The sequence below is a fragment of the Thamnophis elegans genome, chromosome 1, assembly GCF_009769535.1.
Source record: "Thamnophis elegans isolate rThaEle1 chromosome 1, rThaEle1.pri, whole genome shotgun sequence".
In the NCBI taxonomy this organism is placed as follows: domain Eukaryota; kingdom Metazoa; phylum Chordata; class Lepidosauria; order Squamata; family Colubridae; genus Thamnophis; species Thamnophis elegans.
In genome coordinates this window covers 895,842-913,932 of record NC_045541.1, presented here as the reverse complement: position 1 = coordinate 913,932, position 18,091 = coordinate 895,842, and the positions used below count along the sequence as shown (strand labels likewise).

Genomic DNA, 18,091 nt, shown 5'->3' with positions numbered 1-18,091 from the left:
GGGGTGGGGGGTGGGGGGTGTATGTACTGCCTGCATGCCATGGGATGGGGCTCTGCTTGTTTGCAAGGCCCGGGTGCTGGCATGTCGTAAACCAGAGCCATTCCATGGATCAGGGGATGGGATTCCTGTTTTACTCTAATATAAATCTGGATTTAAATTAAAGGTATTTAATTTTATTCTATTTTTCTAGACATATTCTATTTGTGCAAGACAGAGATGGTCCTCGACTTGCAACAGTTCATTTAGTAACCAGTTACTGCTGCACTGAAAATAGTGACACGACCGTCTCTCTCTCTCTCAACGCTGCAGCGTCTCCGTGGTCCCATGATCCCCCCTTTGACCTGACAAGCAAAGTCAGCAGGGAAACCAGATTCATTTAACAACTGTGTGACTAACTTCACTGCATTGGTTCACTTAACGATGGTAGCAAGAACGGTCATAAAATGGAGCAAAACTCAATTCAACAAATGTTTTGCTTAGCAACCTAAATTCTGGGGGTCAATTGTGGTCCTAAGTCGAGGAGTACCTGTACAAACAGTATTCCTTTCATGTTTGAAGTTTATACATTTGTATCAATGTATACAAACACACACACACATCTATGTGTACCTATGCCTTCTCGTATTCGGGTCTTTTCCCACGTCAGAGGGTGAGATATACCTATCTACAATTGCGCTGCCCCTTAACTAGAGCCCGGGGGGGGGCGGGTGTGATTCGGGGCCGTTCCCCGCTCTTCCCTGCAGCGCTTCATCAAAGGCTCCGCGCACTCCCGGCATGCAACCCTAACTCCACCCGCTTCCTCCGACCACCCCCTCCCCGTTTATAGCCACCCGCGACGGGCAGGCGTTCCCTTCTGGTCCTTTCCTCCGGGGCTCTTCCCTTGCCAGGGCTCCGCAAAGATGGCTTCGAGGCAGCAGCAGCAGCTGGGTGAGTCCCGATCGCCGCGCCCGCCGCCTGGAGCCCGCCGGTTCCCCGCACGGCAAAGTTTCGCTCCTCTCCTTTCTCAGCCGCGAAGGCGCCCCCCGCCCGCCCGCTCTCCACGGAGAGGAAGGGAGCCCCGAGTGGCTCGGGGGGGGCTTCACCGGGGGGACCCGCCCGGTCTGGTGATCTGAGCCTCCGGGGGGGGGGGGCTCCTCAGCTGCTGGGCTGAAGGTCTGCCCGATCTTAACTCGTGTTACTCCGAAGCCAGCCTCGTGACCCGCATTTTCCCCGCAGGACGGCAATTGAAGGGAAACCCTGACCCCCAAACTAGGAAGCTGGAAAGCAGAGCCTGCGGGGACTCCTAGGTGGCGGCGGGTTAACAATCAGTCTGGACGGTCCGTCGGGGCCCTGAGAGGCGAAAACTTTTAACCTCCCCCCCCCCCCGTCCAAGTTGCAGCTGGAGGGGCCCCCGGAAATCAGCGGGAGGGGCGGGATTTCATTCTTGGGTCGAATCCCTTCCAGCTGTTGGCAGAGGGTCGAGCTCTCCTGCAGCCTCTTCGGCTCCCGGTGAATGAAATCCCCAACTTTTCTCCCCGCTTTGCTGGTTCCCTTCGTGCGTATTGTTTCAAGAAGAGCTTGCAAACACGCAGGAAGAGTTTACGGTGTAAAACGTCAAGTGCGGCTATTTGATTCTCATGATTGTGGTGCAAATCCGCAAACTCTGAGTGAAAGAGAACCCTTCAAATCCTATTGAAGGATAAAAAAACATATTTTTTAAAAACAGAGGAACTCTTATCCCATTGAAAGGCATCTAGAATAACTGCTTAGAATGGATGAAAGTGGGAAATAAAGGCAACAATGTTGGTTTGATTGGAAAGGTCTTCATCCTGAAGTGGAATTGATTCAGGGTAGTAGAAGTATGAATATACTGATTTATTTTCGTAGACGCACTTTAAATCAAGGAAAAAAGATGGAAAGAGTTGGCCTTTATCCTAAGAGAATAAAGTAATATTGAAAGCCCCAGGTTGCACTTAAATTTACATTTTTCATCCTGTTTCATTCACAGTACATTACATTCACCCTCTGTATTTGTGGCCAATACATTTTTCTCTTGTGAAATTCCTGGGAAACATATATGAAATAATTTGAGTCGGAATAAATTAACAAAAGGAACAGCTATAGCAGCTGCCCCATTATTATTCTCAGTTATTCTGGCTCTTCCGGCAGGCCTGGGGCTGTTGATCAGCATCCAGCCCCATTTTAAGTGGTATGTATGTTGTGTAATTTTGAATAACTGTATTTCTATTTTTTAATTTTTATATTCCCTTGTTGTCTGTAAGCCGCCCAGAGTCTCCCCGAGAGTGGGCGGCATACAAATGCTAATAAACTTCCAAACTATCCCAAGCGTTACATTAGTTGGAAGGCAGAAGAACATTCCAAAATGTTTTGCAAAAGACATTTTGTAAAAGCTGCAAGGTTGTTACACAAGTCCTCTTCTTCATTCTGATAAAGTTTATTCCTCCACTCGTAGTGCCTTCCTGATGTGCAGTGCCAGCAACACTGAAGACGATTGACACTGTAATTCCACATATATTCAAAACGCTGAATTATAGACGGTTATGCTGAGAAGAAACGGCAGCGTCTCCCTGTAGGGGTAGCAGGAAAGGCAACGTGTGACTGAAACCTACTTGGTAGATCAGTTTGTAGAAACAATCTCCTTTGTTCACTGATGATTAACTAGTCCTTAAAATAGAACTATAGGGAATTCAGCTGGTCCTGTATGGATGTGGGGCTTTGCTGCATGTCTATATTCTTATTAAAGAATTTGTTTCTCTTTCAGCTTTATTCAGTGTCTCGGATAAAACCGGCCTGGTGGAATTTGCAAAATGTTTGACTTCTTCGGGTTTGACTTTGGTTGCCTCGGGAGGGACAGCAAAAGTTCTTCGGGATGCAGGTTTGAATGTCAGGTAAAGTAAAAGATGGGACTTGATTGGATCTTACGGTGTCATCTTTAGGCTCGGCCTGGCAACTGGGGTGACAAGGCCTCGTCTGCTCCTTCCATCACATCACATCAGTTCTGGCATCAGTTCTGGGAAATGTTATTGTATAACTCAGGATTCTGTTGTGTTAAAATTTGCAAGGTGTTCTGATAAAATTACTCATTGTTAATTGTTTAATGTTCATCCAGGGGAATATTTACTTTGAAAGGTAATGAAGTCCTAGTAGTGGCAGGTTCCCAGCTGTCCAAGGTTTGGATGAAGCAGACTATCCAGACCCTTTTCAGTCGGGCCAGGCTACATTATACTGAGACAACCATAATGCTGGTCATGGACCTTTGGGGGGCTCAGGAGGAGGATGTCCAGCCCTCTCTGACTCTCCTAGATCTCTTAGTGGCTTTTGACACTATTGCTTGGTATTTTGCTGGCCCATCTCCAGGGATTGAGAGTGGGAGACGCCATTTTGCAATAGTTTCCCCTCCCCCCCCCAGCCCCTGGCCCCTGTGGCTGATACCAGTAAGCGATGGTAGAAGAGAAGCCCAACCCTAGGCCCATGTTGGGTTACTCAGCTTCTGTCTTTCTCTCCTCCTCTTTAATATCTGTATCACGTCTCTGAGAGAGTCCATCATCATCATCATCGGTATCCCATTATTCATATCCCATTATACATCTCTCTGATGGTGGACAAATTGTGCTATTCAGGTACTTGCTCACTGCCTGGAGACTGAAAGGACCTAGAGAGAGTGAAACTCAACCTTAGCAAGATGGTTATGGATCTTGGATGCAGTCATTACGGGACGAGCAAGACACCGTCACTATGTTGATGAGGTTGAATATTAATATTGATACAGATAACTATCTATTATATGTGCTAAAAATTACATCAGTGACATAAAGAGATACCCTTTCCCTCCAAAGTGGTCCATTAAATCAACATTTTGCTGTAAGGTACTCCTCGACTTTTAACAGTTTATTTAGTGACCATTCCAAGTTACAACGGCACTGGAAAATGTGGCTTATGACCATTTTTCACAGTTAATGATCGTTGCAGCATCCCCATGTTTATGTGATCAAAATTCAGATACTTGGCAACAGATTCATATTTACACCTATTACTGTGTCCCAAGGTCACGTGTTCTCAAGCAAAGTCAATGTTAAATATTACTCTTAGAGTAAGCATTATATATATATCTCCCTTGGGTAGTTATTTCCTTCAAAGTTGGGGTTTGCTACACAACTCAAGATTTTAATTCTGTGCCCTAGTAATATGTAATGTATACACCATCTTAAAAAGTGGCATAAATATCAGAAAAGGGGAAAAAAGGAAAATTACAATGTTCTGGAAAGTGCAAAAGAAGTGTAGGTATCAATAATGGCATCCACTTTGGTATATGTATTAGGAGCAAGTTTAGTTCTATCAATAATTCTATCAATAATTGCTTAGTAAAAGAAGGAATCTTTCATGGTTAAGGCATTTCCAAATGGTTAAAAAAAATTGAGGCAATCTTGGAGAAAGAGAAGTAACTCTAAGAAAAATGGCAGAATTTGAAATATTAATACATAATCAAAAGAATTTATTAGGCTGCATTTATAAATTGTTATTTAAATACAACATGGAGGCAACAAATAAAAATTGATAAAATATATGCAGAATTTCAAAGGGAAAAACCATAGACGCTGAACCTATGGAGCAAATCGATAAAATTTACACCAAGCTACAATCTGAAGGGAAACTGGTACAAAATGTCCCATCGGTGGTACCAATGTGGTCCAAAGTATTGACCCCTCCACTTTTTCCCAAGAATCCCAAATTGACATGAAATAGGATCACACAAGTAAATGGGATCCACCATTCTTTATCCCATAAAGTAGACACTTTGCTTTTGATGCATGGCTTAATATATTCTCGTAAATAAGAAAACAGTCCAGAGGCAGCAAAACGGGAGCCTAGATGCTGACCCTTGTGTTACATGAATGCTGTAGGTGCTACTTAATGCTTTTGACTCCTTCCCTTTTGGAACAGAGATGTTTCCGATCTTACCGGCTTTCCAGAAATGCTTGGAGGACGTGTGAAAACTCTTCATCCTGCAGTGCACGCAGGTATGTTACTCTGTTGGGAATGAATTAATACTTTATTAATACTATATTAATCCAGAAGAGCTAATTTAGAACAGCTGATAATAAAAACAGATTCTCTTACATAAAACTGTAAATTGCATGGCATCTGCAAAAAGATGGATTGATTGGAGTTTCAGTCACCGTATTTTTCGGAGTATAAGACGCACCGTTTTTCCTCAAAAAGAGGCTGAAAATCTGGGTGCATCTTATACACTGATTACAGCATTTTTTGCCTCCTGAATCCCCACCCCCTTCACCCAAATGGCCGTGCATATCCTTATGGAAGCTTTCAGAGAGCTCCTGGGGGCTGGGGAGGGCAGAAATAAGCAAAAACCAGCTCATTTTTGCCCCCCCCCCCCCCGGCAGCATTCTATAAGCCTCCATAAGGCTATGCATGCATTTTTTTTTTGACAAAAAACGGGCCTGTTTTTGCAAAAAAGCAGCTGCAGTTACCCTCACATCCCCAACTATGTTCCAGGTGGTGAGTGGTGCCCAGACTACCCTTACGCACAGACAACACTAATCAAGAGGCAATGCAGCCAGGGCCCTCTAGCAGCAGGAGCCTCACCAGACAGGCTAGCAAAGCGGCCTCAGAGGCCCTCAGCAGGCAGAACCAGGCTGTGGGGAAGAACACTTCATTCGCTGCCCCACTCCCTCCTCCCCAGCCAAACGGTCCCTAATGGAGCAAAAGATCCAGCACCTTCGGGAGATCAGGGCAATAGACCCAGTACCAGCAGGTCAAGAGGGGTCAGGTTTTTACTCGATCCTGTTCCTTGTCCCAAAGAACTCCGGAGGGTGGCGGGGGACATTAGACTTCAAAAGACTAAATTACCATCTAGCGTAACACTTCAAACGCAGTCTCTCCAGTCGATCTTGAGCTGCATCAGGCCAGGGGATCTACTAACATCAATAGATCTCCGAGAAGCGTACCTTCCCATCCCTGTCCACAAGGCCCACCGCAGATTCCTGAGATTTCACTATGCAGGGACGCATTATCAATACCGAGCGCTACCATTCGGCCTCTCATCGGCTTCCAGGACATTTACAAAAATTCTGGCAGCTGTGGTAGCGTCCCTGAGGTCACGTCTAGTGAGAGTACAAGCATACCTGGACGACATCATCATACAATCACCGTCCCGCCAGAAAGCGGTCCGAGACCTCCAGGTGACCATGAGAGCCCTGCAAGACCACGGGTTCTCCGTCAACACGGACAAAAGCCATCTCACTCCCACCACCAGGTTGCTGCATCTCGGTGCCATAATAAGACACTGTAAGTTGCCAAGTCTGTCGCAGGAGCAGATCTCCAGCCTCAGACAACTGATCCTTCAGATGAGAACCTCGTGGACCCGGCCCATCATCCTGCTGTCAAAACTTCTGGGCAAGATGATCTCTTGCCTATCGATAGTGCCCTGGGCGAGACTACATTCACGACAATTGCAATGGTGTCTTCTACCCCACCCAAGGGCCAAGAAGAGCAACTCCCCTTCCCTGATCCCCGTTCCCCTCAAGGTCCAGCAGTCCCTGAGGTGGTGGGATTCTCCTGCTCTGACCAAGGGCAGGAGCTCTTCCGTGAGCCGGATTGCCTAACCATCACCATGGATACCAGCCTTTTCGGATGGGGGTGCACATCTGGACAATCAGGTCGCCCAAGATAGGTGGTCCGACAGCGATCTCAAGCACAGCATAAATTGGCTAGAGTGAAAGGTGGCGAAACTAGCTCTCCTCTTTCAGACAACCATCCAAGGCCAGCACATGATGCTGTAAACGGACAAGGCACATGTCAATCGCCGGGGGGGAACTCACTCCAAGTCCCTGATGGCGGAGGCAGAGCGCCTGGGGAAGTGGGCGGAGAAGCATCTATCGTCTCTTCGAGCAGAGCACATCTCCAGGGTGAGCAATATCCAGGCGGATTGCTTGATCAGGGCCACAATCATTCCAAGGTTCGCAGCTTCCTGAAGGGAGCCTCCAACTTGCGGCTCCCGGTCGTTCATCGATATCTGACTTTGGAGTTGAATGTGGTACTCCAGGCTCTGGTTGAGTCTCCGTTTGAGCCCATTCGAACCTGTGACCTGAAGCACCTAACTTTCAAGACAGTATTCCTGACCGCGATCACCTTGGCGCATAGGATTTCGGAGATGGTGGCCTTGTCAGTCAGAGAGGACGTGTGTCATACATCCAGACAGGGTCATTCTCCACTTAGATACTTCATTTCTCCCGAAGGTCAACTCTTGGTTTTTTCGGAGCCAGGAAGTCATTCTTCCAGACTTTTGTCCTCACCCAAGACATCCTATGGAGCGCAGATGGCACAAACTGGATGTGCGTCAAACCATTCGCAAATACATCAAGCGCACTGCGGCACTCAGGCGATCGGAATCACTTTTCGTTTCTTTTCAACCTGCTACCATGGGGTGTAAAGTCACCTCCGCCACCATCGGCTGATGGTTGCATGCTCGCATCGCCCTTGCCTATCAGCTCCAGTCTAAGCAAGTACCACACTGAATCACAGCCCACTCTACAAAAAGTGCCGCATCCACAGCAGCCTGGGCAACCCAAGCGCCCATAGAAGAGATCTGCAGAGCGGCTACATGGGCCTCACCATCCCAATTTGTTAGAGTTAACAAATTGGACGAGTTGGGACCTTCAGGGTATCCATGCCTCTGGAGAGACCACCGAATCACGTTCTTCCCGCCCTAGTGACATTTAGCTTGGGTATATCCCATGCTTGGACTCTCCAAGCAGCGTACAGGAGAATGACCATTGGCTTACCTGAAGGGTCCTTTTCTGTACGCTGCGAGGAGAGTCCAACCCCATCCTATGGTCTCCCTCACAGCTTCCATTTGTGTCTGATCTGGACTGACTTGAGGTAGATTTGTGACTTTCATTTCCGAATTTGACTTATGCAATCTATTTGACTGGATCTAATAACAGACTCCATGGAACCACCTTCGAACAGCGTTACAGGTCCATGCCTCCATCGAAAAGAATCTGAGGAGCCGGAAGAGGAGACACGGCTAAAGTTCTTTCAATTCAGTCCAGGGCAGTCAGGCAGAATTTAACCCATGCTTGGACTCTCCTCGCAGCGTATACAGAAAAGGACCCTTCAGGTAAGCCAATGGTCATTTCAGGAATAGTCAGCTGGAGAAGGCTGACCTAAAACTGCTGTTATTCACATAGCTAACTTGGGTCCCAGCTGCATCCATTCAGACTGGAAAGTTGTCATCAAGGATTCCTCCATACGAATGCATTTTTCAGCAGGATCGATGTGCGTGACAGGAAAAGGCATTTCATTTTTGAAACCTTGTTTCACACATCAAAGGCTGAAAGTAATCTTCTATAGAATAACTTAAAATAGTGTGCTTTGCAGATATTGTTTCTCCAGTAACATTTTTAATATACAATTTCTTGGTCTGTTTCAAGCAATATTGGGATGGCTAGGATTAAAGGAGCTATCTTGCTTTCAGGAGTAAAACCTTTACAATGTGATGGTACTTTTTTTTTTCTTCATACGCCAACTGTTTTAAATCATTTCCTTGTTATAGGTCCCACTGCTATTCCCCGTGGGCCATCTTTAGCAAGGGCTTGAAGGGACCGGACTGTCTGACATTTTCTGAGCCTCTCCTTCTTTTCCTCCCACCAAATCTAGGCATCCTGGCTCGTGACATTCCACAAGATAATGCTGACATGGAAAGACTGGATTTCAGCCTTGTAAGGTAAAAGGGGTAGTTGGGGGTTAATAAATAATTATAAAGTCAACCTTTGATATCAATTGATGGAAGTTAACTTGCATAGAGATTAAAGGTTTTTCATTATAAGGTACCTCTCTTCTCTCTTTGTGAATGGACAGAATTGATGGGATTTTTTTTTTTGTGAAAGTAGGGAGGGATTTGTAATTGTGCAAGAGATTGTCAAATCTTGACTTCTCATCATTTGCTTTAAAGCATTGGCAAATATGCCCTTTGGAGGTTTACCTGGCTTTATTTGAATTTCAACATCTAAGTCAACTTCAGACGTAAGAAGAGGACAAAGTGTCAGGGCCAGGCTTTGATGCAGAGATTTTGGCCTCTTACTTTCCTTAGTCTGCCACTACATAACTTTTATCCTTTTCTTTAATCCAATATTGAAAGAAAAGATTATACTTGGTGGATTCAGCGTTGGAATCACAAATATTCCAAGAAAGATATACAAATAAAATGTATATCGGTTTTATTTATTAATTAAATGTTTATGTACCCATCTCACTAATACAGCAACCCTGACTGGTTTTTGGTATAATAAAAAGTAAAAAAGTAAAGAATGAAATTAAAATTAGGAGAGTTAATTAGAAAAACTAAGAAACAAAGATGATGGGTAGCCTCAGGCTGGGGATTTTCTCTACCTTGTTAGCTACTCCCAACATACTACACAGAGCTTTCAGGCCCTTCCAGGAGGCCAGGAGTTTGGAAACTTATAACTCAAGGCAGTCATGGTGAAAGTAAAAGTTAAGAGTATGACTTTTCTAACCTTTCAGTATTTTCAATATTCTGAAAAAAGATTTTTTTCAATATTCAAAGTCAAATCCATTTGCAGCTAAAAGGATCAAAAGACTTTTCAATAGGATTAAGCCCCTTAATGCTGGTCGATGAATAGGATCCTATTTGGAACTGCATTGCATCTGAGAAATTATCATTACTGAGACTATTCCCTCTATATTTATTTTCCCTCGTTCACAAACATTCTAGAAAAAGCATATAATGTGGGCGGTCTGTGAGTTAGGATGACAGAATTTTGCTCTTACCTTGGTTTATTGTAGTGCTCTTCCTTTAGCCATACTTGATACAAATATAAGAAGATCCCCATCACCAGAGCACCAGTGTCTTGAACTGCCTTTAAATAATTCTCATGTGATGATTCGGGATAAGACTAGCATAAGACTTCATCGGCCACAGCAGGGATAAAATAACAGTTGCGTTACACTGAGACATGATAAAAAAATTCTTGTGTTGGCAGAGGGCCATGCAAATGGCACTTCTGTGTTTTGAATATAATTTAAAGTTACTCCATGCTTATTTTTCTAGAATTGTAGTTTGCAATCTCTACCCATTTGTCAAAACGGTGGCCTCCCCAAATGTCACTATACAGGAAGCTGTTGAACAGATTGATATTGGTAAGTCAGCATGGACTATATATTGCAAACACTTTGCTTTGAGTCAGTGCTTTGTGGATACCATCACATTTTAAGTGAAAGCACTCTTTACATATTGTGTTCATATATACTTCCTTCCATTAACCTTCCCGTTTTGTTGTGTGATACTCTGCTAAGGAAAGATTTAGAATTAAGTTGGAAGGAGGGGCCATGTAGGTCATTGAGTCCAGCCTCTGCTCATTGATGTTTTGCTCAAATCAGAGCACCCCCAATGCATGGCTTCATGAAGGTAAAATGGTTCTGCTATTGAACTACTTATGCTGTGAGAATTGTTTTCTAGCATTTAATTGGAATCTGTCTTCTTGGAATTTAAATCCATAATTTTGCATCCTGTGCTATGGAGCAGAATTTTGGTCTTTCCCTGGTATTTGAAGAGCACCGTCATGTCCCTCCTCCTCGGCCTTCTCTTCTCAAGGCTAAACATTCCTGGCTCCTCCAGTCTGTCCTCATTAGCTCTCTTGAGTCTCTTTTTCTTGATTTGATGATAGGAGATTTAATTCATCCAGAGTCAAGAGATAGTCAGTGGTCATATTTCAATTCTACTATTGCACTTTTCTCTTTTCCTGATGAAATGGGTAGAAGTGAACAAAAATAAAGTAAAAAAGTGCTAACTTTTCTTCATTTCCTGAAACAATTTGCCATATTCAGCTCCTTTCATTAACTTCTGTCTACATATTATTTTTGAAATTCACTTTCTTAATATCCAAGATACCTGTTTACATTCAGTTTTGCTTGAAATCCGAATGAAGATGATTTCTCTAAGGGCTCCTAAATTAAGAAAGTGAAGGCTCTTGAAACAGAGTATTTCAAAAGGAACCTTTTATTAAGAAGAATGGAGGCCATTAAATTCAAAGCAACAACTGAATCCCCTTAGGCAATGCGAGTATAATTAAAGCAGTAGAGACCCCTCCCATTTGTTAGAATGCAGATTTTAGCCAATACACAAGTGTGGAGATGTTTCCTTTATCAACTGCCCTGAGAGCCGAATAAACATACATTCCCATGGCTATCTTCCGTTAGATATTAAAGTGAAACGTCCCACATGGCCATCCTAAATATCAGTTATCACAGGTACTGCTAATGAATGGACTCCAAGGCCCTCCTCCTCCTCCTCCCAGTGGAATGGCAGTATCACTTTTAGGGCTCTGACAATTTCATTCAAGAACTAAGCATTACATGATAGCTCTCTCCAATATTCTTCTTCCTGGTACTTTCCTAATGGTCAGTAAGAACTGAAAGGTAGCTAAACCTCTTGTGCCTTCTTACATCTTATGAAAGAGACCGTTATCGGCAGCTTTCTTGAAAGAAACTCATTGCAGGTTGTCTTCCAAAATAAGTTGTGGAAATGAAAATCGTTACTACTTTGAACATTTTTCAAATATATGCTGATAGTAAAGTATTGCAATAACAGTATGAACTCCAGTGGTGCAAAATACTTTTTGTACTTCAGTTTTGGTTTTGGTTTGTAATCCTTTGCTTGGGTATCATAGAGAGTGGTTTTCTTCTTTCTTTGATCTGATAAATCCTCTCTCATTAGCTGAAGTCTGACCATTCCTTTGACCTTTTTCAATAACTTCTGTGCCGAATATGATATTTTCTATGCTTCCATTTTTATCACAGGAGGCGTTGCTTTACTGAGAGCTGCAGCAAAGAACCACGCCCGGGTGACAGTTGTTTGCGATCCTGGGGATTACACAAATATAGCAAAAGAAATGAAAAACTCCTCTGATAAGGATACCAGTTTGGAAATTCGGCGTCAGTTGGCTTTAAAGGTAAAGTGTTACGGCAACCTATGTAATGTGCCTATTGCACAGATAATTTTCATATTTTCATTACTTTGATGACAGCTGCATCTCCCTCCCGCTTCTTATAGGCCTTTACTCACACTGCTCAATACGACACCGCAATTTCCGACTACTTTAGGAAAGAGTACAGCAAAGGAGTATCTCAACTTCCACTGAGATACGGCATGAATCCCCATCAAACTCCTGCTCAACTCTATACTTCACGGCCTCGACTTCCTCTCTCAGGTAGGAGGCCTTCAGAATCCACTTTGAAGGCACTTCAGCAGGATCATTAATAAACAGCAGCATTGTTCAAAAGACTACGCTATGTAGTAACAGTAATTCTATCTGGTAGGTCACACCCATTGTTTTCGTTTTCCTAATAGCTTAAGCTTAAAACCGCCTATGTTTTTGAGTTTAAATCTTCAGCCCTTGATGAGTAAGTGCTACAGCATATTGATGGTCTGGCTAAAGCTTTGTCATGTGAAGAACAGAACCAAGTGCCCCGAGGACCCCCAGTCTCCTAGGGGGCCCTGTGGGAGGAGTCGTCGATGGGATGTTCTCAGACCCCATTTGCCTTGAGACTGAGGTTACATTGAGGCCATTCCCCTCTGCCTCACTTCCTGCCCCCCAGTTTAATCTAAGTCTATCGGCCTCATAGGAGACTTATTTCTTGGCTCCTGATTTTCTTAAAATCGGTGTGAGAATTTTCCATCCTTGCCTTCCCCACCTCCTCCCTTGTCTTCCCTGTGTGCTTATGACTGCGCTGGCCAATAGCCGTGCTTTGCAGGGGCGTCTGAACGCCCCAAGACTGCTGGCAGTCATTGGGGAGCCTCCGAAGCCAGGCGCCAGGAGGTCCGAAGAGGTGCTGCATCCCCAGTCCATCGGTCAAATTCCTTGCTAGGCATTCTTAATCTTATGTATTTGGTAGACACAAAAACTTTGTCCCCCACACGGAAGGGGGATTGGAGCGAGCAGTGTTTATCTGTTTGCTTCTTGTAGGCTTCTGCTGCATCTGCTAGAGCCTTCTTCGTATTCTCCCATCCTTTCTTTAGAGTGTCCATCCATTCATTCAGAGACATGGAGGAGGGAGGTTCTCTAGGCAGCTCAGGCATGGGAACAAATCCCATGCCACTGGGAATCTGGAAAAGCATTAATCCCCTGCTGCTGTGGAGCGCATTGTTGTATGCCACTTCAGCGAAGGGTATCAAGTCTGACCAGTTTTCTTGCTGATAATACCGGTTGTATTGTTCCACTGTCACATTGGCCCTCTCTGCTGCGCGGTTCATGCTGGGATGAATCAGTTCTTGTGTGGATCCAATGGATCTCAGGACCTCTCTCCAGAGCGTGGCTGTGAACTGGACTCCAAGGTGTGAAATGATCCTCTTGGGCACTCCGTGCAGGCGATAAATGTGTTTCACAAGCATTTTTGCTAATTTCTTTGCTGACGGCAACCCTGAGCAAGCGATAAAGTGCGCCTGCTTGGAACCCAAATCAATAACTGTCCAGATTACTCTGTTCCAATATATGGCTGTCTATTAATCCTAAAAAGAATATTTCTGGTTTCAATATTAATTTTTAAAATTCTCTGTGTCAAAGCATGTATTTGGATCTAATGTTTTTTAGCTTTTTTACACTAGGAGTGATAAAATGTCCCTTCATGTTGTTCACATTTCAAAATACATTTGAAGTACTGTATTTTTTGGATACAAGGTGCGTCCTGTAGTCCAAAAATACGGTATCTTTATACATTCTAGGAAATTTCTCTGACATCATGTGCCAATGTACATAACTTTGTAAAATATATAATATTATAATGTATATTATAGCTGAGTGAGCCTTTCCATCTCTTCGCAGTTCTGAATGGTTCCCCGGGGTTTATAAATCTGTGTGATGCTCTGAATGCCTGGCAGTTGGTCAGGGAGCTGAAGCAGGCGTTGGGCGTTTCCGCGGCCTCTTCCTTCAAGCACGTCAGTCCAGCAGGTAACAGCGAACTTCCAAGTTCTTACTTACCTGCTTCTGAGATGGTCTTGTAAAAAAACATGTCAGGGTTTTGGCTAAAGAAATTGACTTTCTAATAAAGTTGTGTACAATATAATGAAAAGTAATGATGTGCATTTATTAAGTGGGTCTCAGGACAACATGTGAGAAATATTGTTAGACTTTTGTAACTTGAGAAGTCACCTTCAGACCTCTGGCAAGCGGCTCTTACTGTCTTTCTCTTGCCAGGTGCCGCGGTTGGTGTGCCTCTCAGTGAGGAAGAAGCTCGGGTCTGCATGGTGCATGACTTGTACCCTACTCTGACACCCTTGGCCGCCGCATATGCCAGAGCAAGAGGTGAGCGGGGGGGGGGGTCTCAAAAGAAGACCACATTTTCATTTAACATTCTGGTTGGAATTGCTGCTCTTCTTGTCTGTGTAATGATGTATAACGGGGGACAATGGCACTGGCCAAACTGTTTAAGGCATTTTCTCACATCTCTTTCAGAAATGACTGACAACCTCGTGCTGTTCAGTTACTTTATAAATGCCAGTTGCTATGAAGTAGTAGTTGAAAAATACCTGATTTGTCAAGCAGCAAATAAAGAAATAGCTTCTACACATTTTAAAGCTCTAGAGCTGGATCCAGCCTGGGGCAGGTTCCATCCAGTCGCTGTGCTCTTTCTTCTGTACATAACATGTGTCTCACCCAATGAGAGTTTCTTAGTTTGAAAACATTACTTTTTCCCAGGTGCTGATAGGATGTCATCCTTTGGGGATTTCATTGCTTTATCTGATATCTGTGATGTTCCTACAGCAAAGATCATTTCAAGGGAGGTCAGTAACTGGCATTTTCTTCTACAGTCATAATTGCAGTTGAAAATAACTATATCAAGGTATGATTGCCCAGAGTCACCTTGTAAATTATTAATAAAGTAAATAAATAAATAATAATGATTTATTTGTGAATAGTTGAGGGACTTCATGGGTCAAAAGGGTATCTTAAGCTTTGTGAAGCATTAATAGGTTGATTTTGTCGTCCTCAATCTCTCAAATAAGGCTAGTTTTTGTCCATACCCCCAACAACCAAAACACAAGCTGTAAACTTACAGGAGATCAGAACATCCTGGTTACATACCCTGTGGTTCTAATAATTACCCTTGCCGTAGTAATTATGTGCTCCTACATTAGAGAATTAGTCTTATCCTGCCTGGTATTTATAACAGAGTGGGAATTGGGAAAGTAGTACTTTCAAATATGGAATTGTAAAAGGACTTTATGAAAGGGAAAAGGATGCTGAGAAGACTTTAATTCTGCAGTGCTGGTTAAGGGCTCCCACAATAGGAAACTCAGGTACGAGTTGAGGGAGCATTTAAGCTCTTTCTGGATGGATGACTCCAGCAAACTGCAGGAAATTGAACAGCACACTTAAACAGATTAATAGAAGGGACCTTGTAGGTCATCTAGTCCAACCCCTGCCCAATCAGGAGACCTTACACCATTTCTGACAGATGGGAGTCCAGTCTCTTCTTGAAAGCTTCCAGCGATGAAGCTCCCACAATTTCCGAAGGCAACTTCTGTTTCATTGGTTGATTGCTCTCACTGCCAGAAAATTTCTTAGAAGACCAGAAATCTCTAGCCAGTGTGCAGAGAACTTCTAGGCTTAACAGCTCCAGTGCAAGTTGTGAGGAACCCCACACGTGTATTTTCCAAGAGAGGACTTTGGACCCACAGCCAACAACAAAGGCCTGACTTTGCATGGAATTCAGCTACTGAGCCACAGAACATCCTCCCCCCCCCACACACGGACATTTGATGAAGCAAATTGGGTAACCTCTCTCTTTTGCAAATCTAGTTGCCTCCACTGTTCAACTATACTGTGATGAAGTGAATCTGTGCCATACATTTAAGCAAAATGACAAGATCTTCAGAGTACCAGTCAGTCAAACCCCCAAATTCTTCATTCCATTTCCTGTCCTCTGATTTTTTCTCTCCTTCACTTTCCATACTCGATCATTACTGGTTCTTTTGAGTTCCTCCTTATTACCAGTAGCATAATTCTGGCTCTTCCTTTGTACCGTACATAAATTTTTCTGTTTCTGCTATGTAAAAATCAATACTCAAACTTTGTTGCCTTATTCCATTTGATGGTTTAACCTTTATTTTTGTAGGTGTCTGATGGGATTGTGGCTCCAGGCTTTGATGAAGAAGCCCTCAAAATTCTATCCAAAAAGAAAAATGGCAGCTACTGTGTACTCCAGGTCAGTATTTTATTCTTGAGGATAATTAATTTAAATACGTGTCTTATTTCCATTGTGCCCCTCAGTCTAAAATCTGATTTTTTGATTTGCCATTTCCAAATGTGTCCATACAAATGAAGCTAAAAAATATGAACTCTCATTCTTAAACCTCTTTAAACTGCTTGCAGGGTTGTTGTTTTTTTACTAGAGCATCAAATCTTTTTTACTGTTAATGTAGTACATTTGAATGTCTGATCAGTCCTGGTTGATCATCTCATGGCTGCATCTTCCATCCTCCAGTACATAAGCTCCCTAAAACTCCACCTCTCTAGCCCCCCCCCTCCACATAGTTTCAGGCCTTTGGGCAAATCTGAATCTCTCCTCTGCCCTCAAGCTGGCATTTTTCCTTTTTAGTTTCCCTTTTTTTGGGGGGGGGGTTAAAGGGAAAAATAGGTGCTTTAGGCTTCTGTATAAACAAAAAATTGGGGCTGGAAACTTCAGCCTCATCCATTCTGAGGACCAAGTGGAGCCGGGGGGGGGGAAAAAAAAGGTTGCCTACCACTCTTGCAGATCAACATGAAACTATCAGTGCTGCTCTCTGGAATAAGGCGCATGGCTAAGACCCAGATGAACCCCACTGCTGTTATGTGGAGGAGCTGTGGAGACCTGACTCTTCACCCAGACCTTTGGTGAAAGAGAGTGAGATCCCTTCTGATTGGTCAATGCATATTGCCATTTAAAAAAATATTTTACTCTATTTTATTATAATTTCTTCGTTTGTTGTGAGCTACCAAAGTCATGGGAAATTAGGTAGCGTGCACATTTAAAAATGTGTCACAAATACCATTGACTGGTGCTAATAGTAGATACGAGTTGCTGCCAGCATCCTAGGGATCAACCAACCATCTTCTTAAAATATGTGATGTTCCAATTAGTGGACTTTTTTGCAATTCCACTCGTGTTATTGCAGGAAGCTGCAATTTATTGATGTGTTTTGTAAAATTCTTGGACATGGTGCCAAGTGCCCCGATGACAATGGGTACCACTGTTACATGTTTCATCCATAGCTGTGTAGTTTTGATGCCCAGGTCACGATATTTTGTGGTTTTTCCTAGTTCTTTTTCTTTGACTCTGGCATCTCCAGGCACTGCCACATCCACTATCCAGACTTTTTTTGTCTTTCTTATCGACAACTGTTAAGTCTGGGGTGTTATGTGGCAGGTGCCTGTCTGTCTGGATTCTGAAGCCCAAGAGCAATTTAACGTCTTCATTTTCCATGGCTTTCTCTATTCTCCGTAGGGAATGGGGAAGCCTCCACAACCAATCTGCCCTTAGATTGAGTAGATTTTGAAGCCTCTCTGCTTCCTCTGCGTGGCTCCTCTTTCAACTCAGTCTTACCCGGTGAGAAGACCTTTTTTAGTTAGCCCCTGAATTGGAACTGAGAATATTTTTTCCTGGATACTTTCCTCTCCCCCCCATCCTCTCCTCTCCTGGTCTCTGTCTCTTTAAGTGGAGGGAGTCTCCATTTCGATGGGTGGAGCCGAGCGCACTGGCGGGTACTTGGGTCGGCTCATGGAGGCCACGTGCAGCCTGTATGGAGTTGCTGGACTCAGCACCCGGGTTTGAGGCCACCAGGATGCCAGGCTTCGCTCTGTGGTGAGGCTGGAGTCCCCGTGTGATGGGGGAAGGCCTCAGGAGGAGGGCAGAGAGCCACCAAACAGCTGAGAGGCTTATTTTCCTTTCAACGTCGGGAGGATTGTGTGGAGCCGTTGGAATAGCTGGAGCTGCAGCTGCGCAGCTACAAGAGGCTTCGGAGGCTTCGGGAGGCCTCAAGAACTCGTTGGTGGCTATTTTGGGGGCAGGACTGCTC

At 44.0% G+C, this 18,091-nt stretch overlaps 1 protein-coding gene across 1 annotated transcript in view; it reads left to right on the top strand.

The window, feature by feature from the left end:
• The first annotated feature begins 814 nt into the window (after positions 1 to 814).
• ATIC (5-aminoimidazole-4-carboxamide ribonucleotide formyltransferase/IMP cyclohydrolase) overlaps positions 815 to 18,091 on the top strand; it is a 29,990-nt gene continuing 12,713 nt past the window's right edge. The window contains exons 1-11 of the mRNA XM_032210854.1: positions 815 to 927; positions 2,762 to 2,888; positions 4,942 to 5,018; positions 8,680 to 8,746; positions 10,091 to 10,179; positions 11,839 to 11,990; positions 12,092 to 12,248; positions 13,860 to 13,985; positions 14,232 to 14,339; positions 14,733 to 14,818; positions 16,153 to 16,242. Of these exons, the coding sequence (XP_032066745.1) occupies positions 900 to 927; positions 2,762 to 2,888; positions 4,942 to 5,018; positions 8,680 to 8,746; positions 10,091 to 10,179; positions 11,839 to 11,990; positions 12,092 to 12,248; positions 13,860 to 13,985; positions 14,232 to 14,339; positions 14,733 to 14,818; positions 16,153 to 16,242 (1,107 nt within the window). The 5' untranslated portion in view covers positions 815 to 899. The remainder of the gene's footprint in view (positions 928 to 2,761; positions 2,889 to 4,941; positions 5,019 to 8,679; positions 8,747 to 10,090; positions 10,180 to 11,838; positions 11,991 to 12,091; positions 12,249 to 13,859; positions 13,986 to 14,231; positions 14,340 to 14,732; positions 14,819 to 16,152; positions 16,243 to 18,091) is intronic.